The 13,483-nt window shown below is 39.0% G+C and overlaps 1 protein-coding gene across 1 annotated transcript in view; it reads left to right on the forward strand.

Annotated features, from left to right (window-relative positions):
• The window catches only part of HECW1 (HECT, C2 and WW domain containing E3 ubiquitin protein ligase 1), a 74,405-nt gene that overhangs the window by 18,249 nt on the left and 42,673 nt on the right, over window positions 1–13,483 (forward strand). The window contains exons 7-10 of the mRNA XM_041425204.1: window positions 2,767–2,897; window positions 5,513–5,634; window positions 8,459–8,644; window positions 9,295–9,429. Of these exons, the coding sequence (XP_041281138.1) occupies window positions 2,767–2,897; window positions 5,513–5,634; window positions 8,459–8,644; window positions 9,295–9,429 (574 nt within the window). The remainder of the gene's footprint in view (window positions 1–2,766; window positions 2,898–5,512; window positions 5,635–8,458; window positions 8,645–9,294; window positions 9,430–13,483) is intronic.

Below are 13,483 nucleotides of genomic sequence, written 5' to 3' on the forward strand. Positions count from 1 at the left end.
GGGACTAAGGAAAAAAGCCAGTGATTCTCTCCCCTCTGCCAAGGAGCTCGATTGTTTTGAGAAGCTGAATACAAATATCTCCTATTGTTACCTGTGAACTTTTCCTAAGATATTAATAAAAGGGATTCATACTGAATCTCCTAAGTATTTGCCCAGCAGCAAGTAATTTTTGTAGTTTTAATCTGGCTGTTATATTTTTTAAAGTTATTCTAGTCCTAAATCTAATTTCAGATATTTCATGTCTCCACATTTCAGGAATGTCAGGGTAGCTGCTTTTCATAGTTATTATCAACACTGTGGAGGATTGGACTTTGTTTTAAGCCCTCATTTCAGAATTCTGTTTTGTTGTGTTTCAAACTTAATGATTTGAAATGTTTTTCAGCAAACACACCTGAGAGCCATTTTAGGTGAGTCAACAGCAAACATGGACCTTGCTGATAGAATTAGCAGCAGCCTGAACTTTTGCTCTAACCTTAAACAAAATTTGGACTCAACATCACTCCACAGTTTGAAAAAGCTTGGTGACTTTTCTTTTAAACAAATTTACTTTTTTTTTTGGCTTCCTGGTTTAATTTGTGTAAGGGAATGGAAAGACCAAAATATTACAAGGAAGCTTGGTATTTCCAGCCCTGTCAAAACCACAAAGCTTTGGAAATTCTGCTTGAAAAAAACCCCATACCTGTGATTAAACCTAGTCCTGCTTTCCTTCTGTGCTCCAAGCTTCTCTTTAGTTGTAAGAGCCACTTGAGAATAAAGGGAATGTAAAACTGGAATCCAGGTGTTGGGCAAACACCAAAGAAACATCCATGCTTCTAATTTTAAAGGCTCTTGCTCATTTTCTGGAGCACTACCTGACTTGCTTACTAACTGTTGGTCAAGGAGATAACAGCCCTTGTTGTTCAAGCTCTGTTGAAAGGATACTTTGCAGCATATGTATGTCTAGGCTTGTCTTTGCATTAGTTTGAAAGAGAATAATCAACATAAGAAATTACAACCATCATGGTTAGGACAGCCACAGTGTGGTATTTCTTAAGCTCCATTTCTTTGACAAATCACTTTGAAAAGAGACTGAAATTTCCAGAGGCATTCCTATAACTTCTGCACTTCCAATGTTTTCTCCAATTACTTTGGCATTTTGGGGTATTTATATAAGGTGATTTTATAGTATTGAGATGCAAAAGAAATGCATAGCCTTTTGTTGGCATACAGCTGCTGTTGCTCTTTGAGGTTTGCAAGTGGGGATTTTCTACCATCTTATTAAATTGAAGGTACAGCATTTTTCTATATGTGTGCTTATATCTCTTGATTATATGAACCTGGGGTGTTTTGTGGTTGGTTTTTCCTTTCCTTTCTATTGTATGTGGGTGTTGTAAAACTCCTCCAGTACTGGAATGGAAATTTCATTCAGTTGTCTGCAGTCAAGTGAGTAAAGCTGCAAAATGTAGGTCTAAAACAGGATTTACAGCTGCAGTAAATTCATGCTGTTGCAATACCTGCTATCAGAATTTCCTTGTAAAGATGGATGTTTTCTTAAACTATCAAAATATACATTAAATGTAGCTTTAAAAGACTTTGAGTACTAGAGGGGAACACATAACATTGTGAAATTTTAATATAAATCTATTAAAACTTTAATTATTTTTTCCTAATTCTCTCCACCCCTTTCACCTAAGATTGGCTTGCAGTGAGCTACTGGAGATTATGTTTTTTGAGATATCAAAAAGCCAAACCCTAACTATTGTCTTTAATGATCCTGTGTCACTTTGAGGAACGTACTCATGGCTAACTTCTAATTTGGAATAAAGTGTGCATTAACAAATAAAGAGACAGAAAGTAAGTAAAATCTATAAGTCGGAGCTTGAGCTGAGGAAAGCAAAGAGTGTAAGTCAGAAAAATTAAATACAAACAATGCTGGATCAGATTTAAAAACAGGCCGCAAAGCCATCCTGTTTCAAATACATACGAAAATGCCATGAAGAAAGAAGGATTAAAATTATCAGGATGGAATAAAAGCTAATCAAAATAATTAAGAGTCTGTTTTCTAGCTTTGCTTTTCTTTCTCTTTCTAGTTCTTTTTTTCTCCTTATGCTTTCTTTTTCTTCCCTTCTCTCTTTCTGTATAAAATGCATTTATAATACACATAAGAAGTCCTAATTTGCCAGTAGAACCAAAGAAAGAAAACATGTTCACCAATTCGTCTGTCACTATGAGTGAACAAGTTAAGGAGAATTTGATTTCTGTAGTGTGAATTCAAAACACTCCAGGCTATTTGTTCTTCATCAGGTAAAGAAGATTTATTTTCAGGGTTCAGGATGCACATCCAGTAATTTAATAAGAAAGACTGAAGGTCACCTGACATGTCAGAGGGTTGGTCCTTACTTCATTGGTTATGCTTTCATAAGGCTACATGAGAGGAGGAGTCCTGATCCACCTCTAGTTTTGGGTTCCAGATGTTTTAAAGGGAAGCCATGAAGTAGCAGCACGTAGCCTGAATATATGTCTAAAGTTTGAATATTCCTGACTTTGCACCCTCTGTGGCTATTTGTTAGTCAGCGGGAAACGCCAAATTTGCAGAGTACTGGTTGGCCTGAGTGTGAGCAGCTGCATCAGCTGCAAGAGAAGAGTCAGCTGTGCTCTTACTCTGTTGTACACTGAAGATAGAAATATTGGAGTCATTCAGAAACAGTGCAGATTGTTAAAGCAGAAAGCAACAGAAAGCACCTCTATTAACTAAATCTTGTTGTTCCTTTCGATGAATGTATCTAGGTACCAAAACATCCAGCGAACCATTGCAACAGAGAGGACTGAAGATGATGTTGTGGTAAACAACAGGGTGGAGAGAGTTCCCACTGGAGGAGGAAGTGACTCTGAGGCAGAGCCTTCCCAGCCAAGCCCAGGTATGGGGCAACAAAGCTTCTGAGTGGCATGTTCAGTGCCATTTCCAGGGGAGACTGGAATTTTGTTATACCAGGTTGAAAAACCCAATTAAAAAAAAAAAAAAAGACCTGAAGATAAGGTTTTTAAATGTGCACAATGCTGGATACAACAGTTTCAGTTCTTCTTTAACAACTATTCAGACAGACAAAGCATTTTTACCTTAGTAAAGGGCCATTTGAAACTAAAATGAAAGAGGCATTTTGCAACTGCTAGGTGAATACAATTCACCTAGTAGTTGCAAAAATAGTGCTGTCTTATTTTTGTGGCCATGTGATTTTTAGCTTGGGGCATTTGCACTTTATTTTTGTTAGGCTTGGCTTCTGCACTGCCACATTTGCCCATGTGATTGCACCTGCAGCGGCCCTGGCATCATGTATGAAATACTTGTGGTTTTGAAAGGGGTGGTTTTGTGATAGCTGTGAAGCTGACCTAAGTGTGGGCTGTCACCAAAGAAGGCACAGCTGTCTTTTTGTTCACCACTAATTTATGTGACAGGACCCCATACTACAGTGGAGAACTGAACTGCCTGGAGTTCAGTTCTCAGTGGAGAACTGAAATAGCCTGGCTTCTTGTCCTTGTCATTTATAGCCAGATTGGATCTTTCATCTAGCTTGTTAGATAAGGAGACAAGAGTGAGGGTCACACAAAGCAGAAGAGGAAAACATGTACCCAAGGCAGGATGGGATGGCAGGGGTCTCTTCTACTCTTTTTGTTGGTAATCACATTCCTACCAAAAATGTTTTCTCAAAACATTCGGGAAACCATAGTCTTAAGTGTTTGTTTCAAGTAGGAGGTATCAGCAATCAGTCTGATGCCCCTTATGCAACCTGAGACCTTGCAAAAAATAACTCCCTGCTTTGTTAGCACCAGCAAAATGATTGACCAGTTGTCTTCCTTTGGATCACTCTTACCTTCACCAAACTTTGTGTTCTGTATTGTCTGCCATGCATAAATCCAACTTCTTGCTATCGTTTTGCCATCCCTCTGTAAATAGGATTGGTAATTGTAAAGAACCAGCACAGCATCTGCTTTAATTTTCTTAGTTTTCCATGTTGAATAGGAAAACATACATAGAAAAATAATAAATTTTTTTTAACAATTTTAGAAAAATACCCTATTTTGTTTGGTTTGATCCATTAGGTTTTTTTAGCTTGAAAATCAGTTTTGGCCAAGGATGTTTAACACTTGATGCTCAAAGTTTCCTTACTTTTATATCTTATAATATCTTTTGTATTGTGATTAAAGAGGGACTTCTACCTACAGTGGATCTTATAAGGAGATTCCAGTTCTCTTATGTCAGAGAAGTTGAAATGAGGTACACATTGAATTATTAGTATTTATAAGTAATGTAGCCATTACTTGTAATATGTATAATTATTTAGTATCATAGACAATAAAATAGTAATTTAATAGGGGTTGCCACCACTAAGTATTTGGTTCAGTTTATTATTTAACATGTACTCTTGTTTTAAACGCAAAGAACTAATCAGTGTGATAAATGTTACCATAAGTTATTAGGAAATGGTTTTTGCTATAGATAATTTCTTCGCTTTTGGAAGAAAACATCAATATTGTATGAAATTCCAATAATTAGAAGGTCAATGATGGTGTAAACACATTAGGGAAAGAAAAAGCTGCAGTATTATACATTTGTTATTTGCCTTTTAATTTAAATGAAAAATGTCAGAAGGAATACAATTAAGGCACATTAATCCAGGTTCTGAGCTAGTATAAATCAATTTAACTGAAGAAACTGACCCAGTCTGCAGTTTTAAATTGATAAAATAATATGATGTGTGCAGCAAGAATAAAAAAAGAAGTTATAACCAATAATAAAAAAAAATGAAATTTTATTTATTCTGTTGATGACATCTGCCTCCAGTTTTCTTGAACTGCAAATAAAATGTAGTTTTACTTGAAAATTCCAGAACACCAAAGCAATAATTCAATGATAGGGAGAATTTTTCTGTTAGCTAAAGGCATTCTACCTGTACAGGGTTACAATCTCAGTGCTCAGTTCTGCTCCTGTGCTTCATTAACAGATATAGATAAAAAATAATGCAATTGTGTCTGGTTTTGGTGGTTTGGTTTTTTTTGTTTTTTGTTTTTTTTTTTTTTTTTTTTTTTTTTTTTATCATACAAGTCCCCAAAACCTTGGACTTGTCAAAACTAGTGCAAGTAAAGTAAAGGGTAATGCTGGAATTAGAGATCAGATTTCTCTAAAATCAGCTGCAGGGGAAACCAGAATGGACCTGGGTGACTGAACCAAACCATTACCTGGTGGAAACTGCTGTGGTTACATTATACTTGGGGACAGAAGCAGACTTGACACAGAGTTTCATAAGCTACAGTTCAGGAAGGCATCCAGCTCCTGCACTGCTGTGGTACACACTGCATCACCAAACATAAGGACATGTATCAGTTTGCTTGTCTTGGGAATGCCAAGGTAGGTGCATTGGGCAGGTGGTACTTTTTTTATATCATCACTTCTGCAGATGTTTCTGAAAGGTTAAATAATAGACTGTGCTTGCCACTACATTAATAAGATTCTGTGGCTTTTTTTTTTTTTTTCCAGAGATTAGGAGGGAAGGTTCCCTTTCTCCTGTGAATTCTCAAAAAATCACCTTGTTGCTGCAGTCTCCAGCTGTGAAGTTCATCACCAATCCTGAGTTCTTCACTGTGCTGCATGCAAACTATGTGAGTAACTATGATTTGCTCTCTCACACTACTGATTTTTGAGTCCTAGTGGTGTGTCCCAGACCTTCAGGGAGAATGCACAGTGAATCTGAATTGTGTGACTTGGGGCTCAGTTGTCCTTTCTGAGCACCAGAGCAGGCTGGGGACACTGCAGCCAGGCTGCTCCAAGGAGGCTCTCGCTGGGATTCTGCCTCACGTGAGAGAGTCCATGGTACAGAGAAGCTCATTAGTGTTATCTTCCCAGAAGAAGCAGGAATCCTTGGTTGATTCTGTTGTCTGTTGCTGCAGGCAGTGAAGTTGTTGTCTTTTGACCCAGCATCCTGAGAAATATTACTCAGATACCACCAAGCCTTACTCAGATACCACCAAGGGAAACAGAGGGAAAAATAACTTGCAATTTGCATTCCCAAAATAGGGGCAGGCATAAGTGAGTGAAAGAAATACTGACTTGTGTCAGTGTAGCTATTTTGGAAAAAGCACAAATAAAAACAAATTTTCAAAATTCAAATAACTTTTTTTTTTCCATTAGTGCAGTAAAACCACACGTTTTCTTGCAAACCTGGAGGGGAGTGGAGAAAATGTAGTATCAGGAGGAAGCAGATGGGGCAGTCCCACAAGGAAATGCAGTCCTAGTTTGCCATAGTTGGAATTTAGTTCAACAAGGCATCTAAATGTGACTTCTGACTATTTGGGAGGTCATCCATTTTTGGGTAGCAATGACCTTCCTTTTCAAAAGGAAGAAAAAGTAAAACACTGAAAGTTACCTCAGCACAGCCTTGTAGCTAACTGCAGACATCAGGTTTTGGCTGTGGCACTTCGTGCATTGAAGCCAGCCATCCATCTCCAAGCATCAGCCAGAGATTATCACCCATGAGATCCTGACAAGGAAGGGATGTATTAACTCATCTGACATTCCCTGAACTAGGTTGTGGAGTGCAGATCATTTCTTCCATTAGCAGGGTGTTATATGATGAATTATAGCTGGGAGAAATGTAATTTTTGACGAGCAAGGTTGTTGGAAAAATGAGCCACTGATTCCATAGTTGTGTAAAGAACAGCTCACAGGAGACTAAATCCCAATTTTATTAGTCACTGAAATTTAAAAAAAGCAGAAAGAAGCCATCAGTTTTATCTTAAAAACTTGCCTCTAATGTGAGAACCAGAATAATCTATTAAAACATCTGTCAAATGGTCATGCAGATACTACTTGTACAGGAATAATGGCCCACATAACTTTTGCCTTAACACAAATATAATATTTTAACCACAAGCCCCTATTAAAATTCCAAGCTATTAATTATGCCACTGAAGTTGGGATTGGAAAATATTATCCAGCAGTTAGAATTAAAGGGAAAAGCTCTCATTTTTCAGATATTTGATTTCCATGAAGAGATAAAACTACATTACACTCTTTGTTTCCCTAGTGCAGCTTAGAGATATTCAAGGCAGTCATTGATCATACATTAGATCAAAATACAACTTTTGTTATGTAGTAGGCTGGGATCTTAAAAATCTGTGACCATGAAGCTTTCCCAGGTTATAAGCAGGTCATATCTTCAGGGCAGAGATCATATCTCTGTGATTTCATAGCATTTACCAACCCTTGCCATAATTAGGAACCTTGTGCTACAGGGAGCATTCTCAGTGGTGTCGCCACAATAAATCCTTACATCATAAAGATTACACCTGTAGATGTTTTATTGAATTATAGTGGTTAAAATGCACTAAATGCACATAGAAATTGAGAATTCAAAGCTGCTGGGTCAGATTCTCTGGACATATTCCAGGTCTGCACACTGGAGCTCTTCACTTAAGACAGGTGTCCTTCAGTGGTCTTTATTACTCTAATGAGTAATCAATCCTTTTGGCTGACCAGCAAACCAAGGCAATCATTTTCTCTCTAGTAAAAGGTTCAGGAGATTTTTGTGAAGTTTCCTACTCTGTCTTAAGGAGCTTTTTCCCTGAAGTGAAGGATTCAAAGAGTAGCCTGTGAATGGGTCTGTGTGTTGTTAGCACAAGTATTATTTTGTGATGCTCTATCATTGAACACATTGAACAAAAAACACAGTTCGCTTGGCCCCTATTCTGCAATCAGATCAGTCCCTTGAGCTGCCTCAGGCCACATTTCCCTAGAGGTGCATTTAATGCCCATTGTGAGATACAACTCCCTGCCTGAGGGGTGGCATTCATTGGACTCATGGAAGTGTCTCCATCTGACTAGCTTTGTAGTCATCACAGAAACAAATACTCCATTCCAGGAAACAATTCACATCTTACAAAAATAGACAATTAAAAAGTGTCTGTTCCTCTCCTGTGGCTGTATAGTCACCATAAAAAAGGCAGCAAGCTCATATGGAGACATTTGCTCTGGGGTCCTCTTAAGTTCATGAGTCCTATCACGCACATCTTGATTTCAATTATAGCAATAATACATGTTCACTGCTGTCTTTGCATCTCTCTGGCACTGCCGAGGCACACAAGCAGTGCTTCTGTCAAACAGTAAAAGCAATGAAAGGGTCAACAGGTCAACTACATTCACCTTGAGTGTGTGATGTTTCAGCTGACCATTTTTGAAGTGCATTAAAAAGGCAGTTCTTACACAAGCTAACTGTGCATAATGTGTGGGATGGTTCACTTTCCAGATTGTATTTCTTAATTCTGCATATGCATGTAAAGTAGTCATTCAAATCAAAACAATGAGATGGAAGTGTTTCTTGATTCTAACAGGATTTGTTTCAGTTCTTCGGGCATGTGGCCCGTGAAATAACCAAATATGTTTTGGCATCAGAACTGGGTTTCATCTCCTCTGTTATCCATCTCATAGAGTGCCTATCGAGTCTTCACCAACAGTACCTGCTTGAAGCACATGATTCTGAAAATTCGTAGAGATGCTCGTAATTTTGAGCGGTATCAGCACAACAGAGACCTAGTAAATTTCATCAACATGTTTGCTGATACCCGACTGGAGCTTCCTCGTGGCTGGGAGATAAAAACTGACCAGCAGGGCAAGGTAAGAGTGCCAACAAAACTAATCACTTGTTTAACACAGCACACCAGACTACATGATTATTAAAAGTTCCTTCCTTCTTGACTCAAAATCAGTGAAGGTTTAGTTTAAACAACACAAGCAGCAAGGAGAGTTATTTTAGAAGCAGGAAAAAAAGGAAAAAAAAGCTTCAAAGTTTCAAAGCATTCCTAGCTTTCTGTAGAATATTGTATATAATACCAAAGAATATTGTATATAATACCAAAGCAAGGCAGCATTGGGCGGACAACAATGTTTGAGCCAGAGTAGATCTGTTGTGACTGCAAAATTTGACTCAGTGTCTCTACCTCGAATGAAGCTTTGCTGACTGACCTCTGGAACCACCAAATAGGTTAAAGCAGCATTTCCCAATAATATTATTCTCTCATGTCTGTTTACATCATGGCCATTGCACATGATTTTGGTCTACACAGCTTCAGATATTTTCTAAGAGCTATTCTAGCTTTGAGTAGGCCAGTTGAGTCCTGTTGTTTGCAGATGCCTTCCATGGACTACCCTTATCCAAGGTATTTCCCACATATAGTTGCCAGTGGTTTTCCTGCTGCATTGCCGTGATATCATCACAGGGTTGTCAGTCTTCTTATTAAAGAAACCATTGTTCCTTTGTGTTTCAGTCTTTCTTCGTTGACCACAATAGCCGTGCTACCACCTTCATAGATCCCAGGATCCCGCTGCAGAATGGGCGTCTCCCAAATCACCTGACTCACCGCCAACATCTCCAGCGGCTTCGTAGCTACAGTGCTGGAGAGGTAGCTGTGCTCATATCAACTCAGGAACTTTTGACAGCAGTCTTCTCTAGAATTATAAGAACTTATTAAACTTCTTATATTTTAAAAGCATTGAAACAGACTGTCTTGGAATGTCGATCTTCCAAAGACACTAAGGGATTTTTTTGTCTTTCTGAAGGGTTTATTTCAGAGCTTGCTGGTTTATATTTTGATGGTTTTCTGACTAAAATAATAAGCAGGTAAAGCATAATTGATGTGAAGTGATGACAGAATAGATTTTAACAGAAGAATCCATATTTGAAGTCCTGGCCTTGCTTTACTTAAGTAATTCCTTAATTTTTTTATAGTCTGATACCTCATATGTTTCTTCATTCCCCACTATGACACTGTGCTCTGAAAAGATAGACCCCCTAGAAGAAGTGCAGTAATGTATGCTGAGGTTTGCTTTCTCAGCTTTCAGTCACATTAAATATCTTTGCTATAGATCTTGGAGATGATTTTTATCTCTGAGGGCCATAGACATGATTGAAAGAAGCATAAATACTGTGCTTGCGTTGTGGATTTAAGTAGGAAAAAGTACCAGCAATCAGATTCTTCATATAGCAAATCCATACAGTTAAACATTTGTAAAGATTGTTGCTGAATAGAACTAAAGATGAACTATGGTGAAAGGATCTTTGTCTTCCACAAAAATATCCATAGAAATGTTTGTGAAATTAGCATCAAAATTTATTGCAGCAGCACCAGTCTGAATACCTCTCACTGCCAGGTGGGTTGGGATTAGGAGCTGTGCAGGGTGGGTGGTCAGTTCTTCAGGACCAAAGGCAATGAGTAGCTTGGGCATGTTCTCTCCATCTTGGGTGAATACAGAGCCACATTTTTTGAAGATAGAAATGTATCAATGGATCTGTTTCAGTCATATCTTCCCACCAGATTAGAAACTTCCCTCTGCCAGCAGCCTTCAGTTTAGTGTTGCTGCTGTGATTTAATTGCTGGCATGACTGTGATAGCCACCTGCACCGTGATTCATGCTTGGGCCCATGCTTGCCTGAGGCTTGTTTGCAAATTTGCCATGTCAGGGACAGAAACACCCCTGAACAGCTCAGATGACCTTGCCCAAAAAATACACTTGGTTTTGCAAGCACTGGCAAGGCTGGCAAGGAGCAATATGCAATAAACCCAAAAAAGCCAGTAAAGGGTAGGAAATCAAAAGTATTGAATACTTTTGAGTAATCTGGGGAAATGAAAAAATGTTCTTTGAGACCACTGTTCTGGCATAATCAGCCAATGAAATAGTCACCTCCCAGTCTTACTGACCCAGGTCCCACAGTGCTCCTACAGCCTTGTCATAGCCAAACTTCTTTGTTGTAGTCAAGTAGCTTCCCATTTGGAAGTGTCTGCTGCTGCACTGGAAGGACTCCCATTGATTTCCAAGGACTTTGGATTGGTGCCTAAAAGTCTCTTATTTACAAGGAAAATATTCAACCCTTTGCAGCTCAGTCCATTTATTAAGAGCCTCATGTTCCATGCCATTTCCTCTAAGTGCATTTGGATGCTCTTTGGCCTATAAATCATGTCTGTAGACTCACACGTGGGGCTTTGTCCTGGCCATGTGTCAGCTGTGTGCAGATTTGCTGGTTTCTTTGCTGAGCAGATGGTGTGGCCTCTGGAAGCTGTCACCAGGACAGTATGAAGGACCACAAAGGACAACTCACCAGTTTTCAGTGTTATGTACGTATGTCAAAGGAGCCTGAAGGACATCAGAATAGTGAAGTTGTGGTTGCCAGAGAAGGCACAGAAAAGAGCCAGGGTAATGAAATAAAGGACCTCTGCAAAAACTTCCATTGTTCTGTGTAGATTACTGATATTAAATGATATTACATATTAATTTGAGAAAAAAAGCTACAAGTTCTTTATTAAGCACTTATTTAAGTGTTATCAGTCTTTTACAGGAGAAAGGGGATTGTTGCTGCTCTTAGTTACGTGATTTTTGGAAGAAAAGGTCAGGTAGCTATAGTGGATATCAGTAACTAAAGTATAGGTCACTAAGTGATTCATTTCCTTATGCCACTTCTATAAACAGAACAGTTTGTAAGCACTTTCCATTCCCTCTAAAGGACTTCCCATCTTCAGTAAAAGTCAACATCCATGATTACCGGGTAGAGATTTTAAAGACAGCAAGAGAAAGCAAGCAGGCATCCACAATGGCGAGGCAAGAGGTGCTGGTTAGCGAGAAGCTCAGAGAAGGTGCTAGAATATGGCAGTATATATATCTCCTTACCAACCCAAACCACAACAAGCAAGTAGAAGGATTCAAATGGGCCTCTGAAATCCAGCAGCAATATAAAAACCAGGAAAAGGTATTACATCTTGAAAGGCTCCTCTGGTAGTTTGAAATCTCCACTTTGGTTGCAACATCCCAGTATCAATATCAAAGCTGTTAAAGCCTGACATAAATCTGTCAATTACTCTGCACTACATGAACCAGGTTACTAAATCATTAGAGGGGTCACTCTTTATTTTTTTTATTAGAGAATAATGTGCTAATCAAAATTTAATTATTCAATTAGAAAGTTAAAGTAGACAAGATGATTGCGAATGAACACTAAATTGGAGCAATCAATTGTATTCTATTAGCTAAGAGTGGAAAGAGAATTGTTAGCAAAATGGAAGTTAATTAGAGGGCTGGGAATTTTCCTGTTGTGTTACCAAAGAAAACTTGTTTGGAGGTGTAAATGTTAAAAGACCAAACACAGCATGAGCAATGCCTTGAGATGATGATGAAGAGAATTACATCACCAGTTTATTGAGGTGTGTACAGAACTGGATTCTTACAATCTAGATGACTTTAGCTCTTAAACCAGAACAGGAAAGATGGGAAGAGGGGAGCAAAAGTTTCTTTTCACAGGCACTATACACATTTCCTTCCAAAATTCTTGCTCCAGGAGAAATATGTCCAGGCAGTGGAAAGCTGAAAAAAGGAATGATGACAAGAGCAAGAGGAGGATCCAGGCCCAGGCTGGACAGAAGTACCATGCAGTCCCCAAGTGATGAGCAAATACCACCTGGTGCTAATTTTTATGGGAAATATATGTTTAACTTCTCTGTTACTCCTCTCTTTCCCCTTTCTGTCTTCTGGTCAGTAGAATTATGTGTAGCAACAAGGGCATAGGATTTGTCTTTGTCAAGGAGGAGTTAGTGATCACCCTTAAAAACAGGCTCACCCATCATCTGCATTCCCTTGCAAGTTTATTCTACAAGGACCTGAGGAATAGGTGTCCTCACCTGAACTCCAGGGCTCCCTAGAAGTGAAGAAGTTGAGCCCAACAAAGCCTTAGCACCCTCCCACACATCCTATCTAGTACAGCTGGTCATGGGCCAGAGTGTGATCCTGGCTGTGCTGCTGACAAACATCCCAAGAAATGGCTGGTCCCACATGGGTCTCATGCCCACTGTGGCAGTGGATCACGGGGCACCTCTTGCACCTAAGGTTTCCCCCTGTGCCATAGCATGGAGTGAATGCTGTAAAGGCCACCATTTGCTGGGGTGGATGCCTGGGTCGCAGGGGAAAAGTTGCCTAAGCCTGATCTAAATTTTCCTTGTGAGTTGACCTGTGAGGGTGTGAGGAGGAGGCAAAGGCAGTGAAAGGGTACAAGTGAAATCCTAACTGGATGATGAAACAAAACATTCATTATGCACTTGCACAGCAGCTTTGTGTTTTAAATTACAGTGTGTTTGATTAGAATAGTTAAGATTTTTCATTGTTTAACCTGTGTGTTGACATGTATCAAATGCATCTTGATACGTGTAAACATTTTAAGATTTACAGATTCCAAAAGGCAGCTTGCCAGGCACATTTAGTTTTCCAGTTTTTTGTGTCTTTCCAATTGGAAAACTTGGCTTTTGGCTGTACCACTGAAAATGGGTTGGCACCGTTTGCTTGGATGCAGAGCTAAGCATTTAAAATATTGAATATGGGGTGAATTCTTCCTGAAGTAGTTGCCAAATGCTATAACTTCTGCAGTAAGAAAGGAGCAGCTATTAGCCCAGTGGAGTGGCAATTGGAATTCCTAAT

Source organism: Onychostruthus taczanowskii, unplaced genomic scaffold (assembly GCF_017590055.1).
Source record: "Onychostruthus taczanowskii isolate IOZ18803 unplaced genomic scaffold, ASM1759005v1 scaffold88, whole genome shotgun sequence".
Lineage (NCBI taxonomy): Eukaryota > Metazoa > Chordata > Aves > Passeriformes > Passeridae > Onychostruthus > Onychostruthus taczanowskii.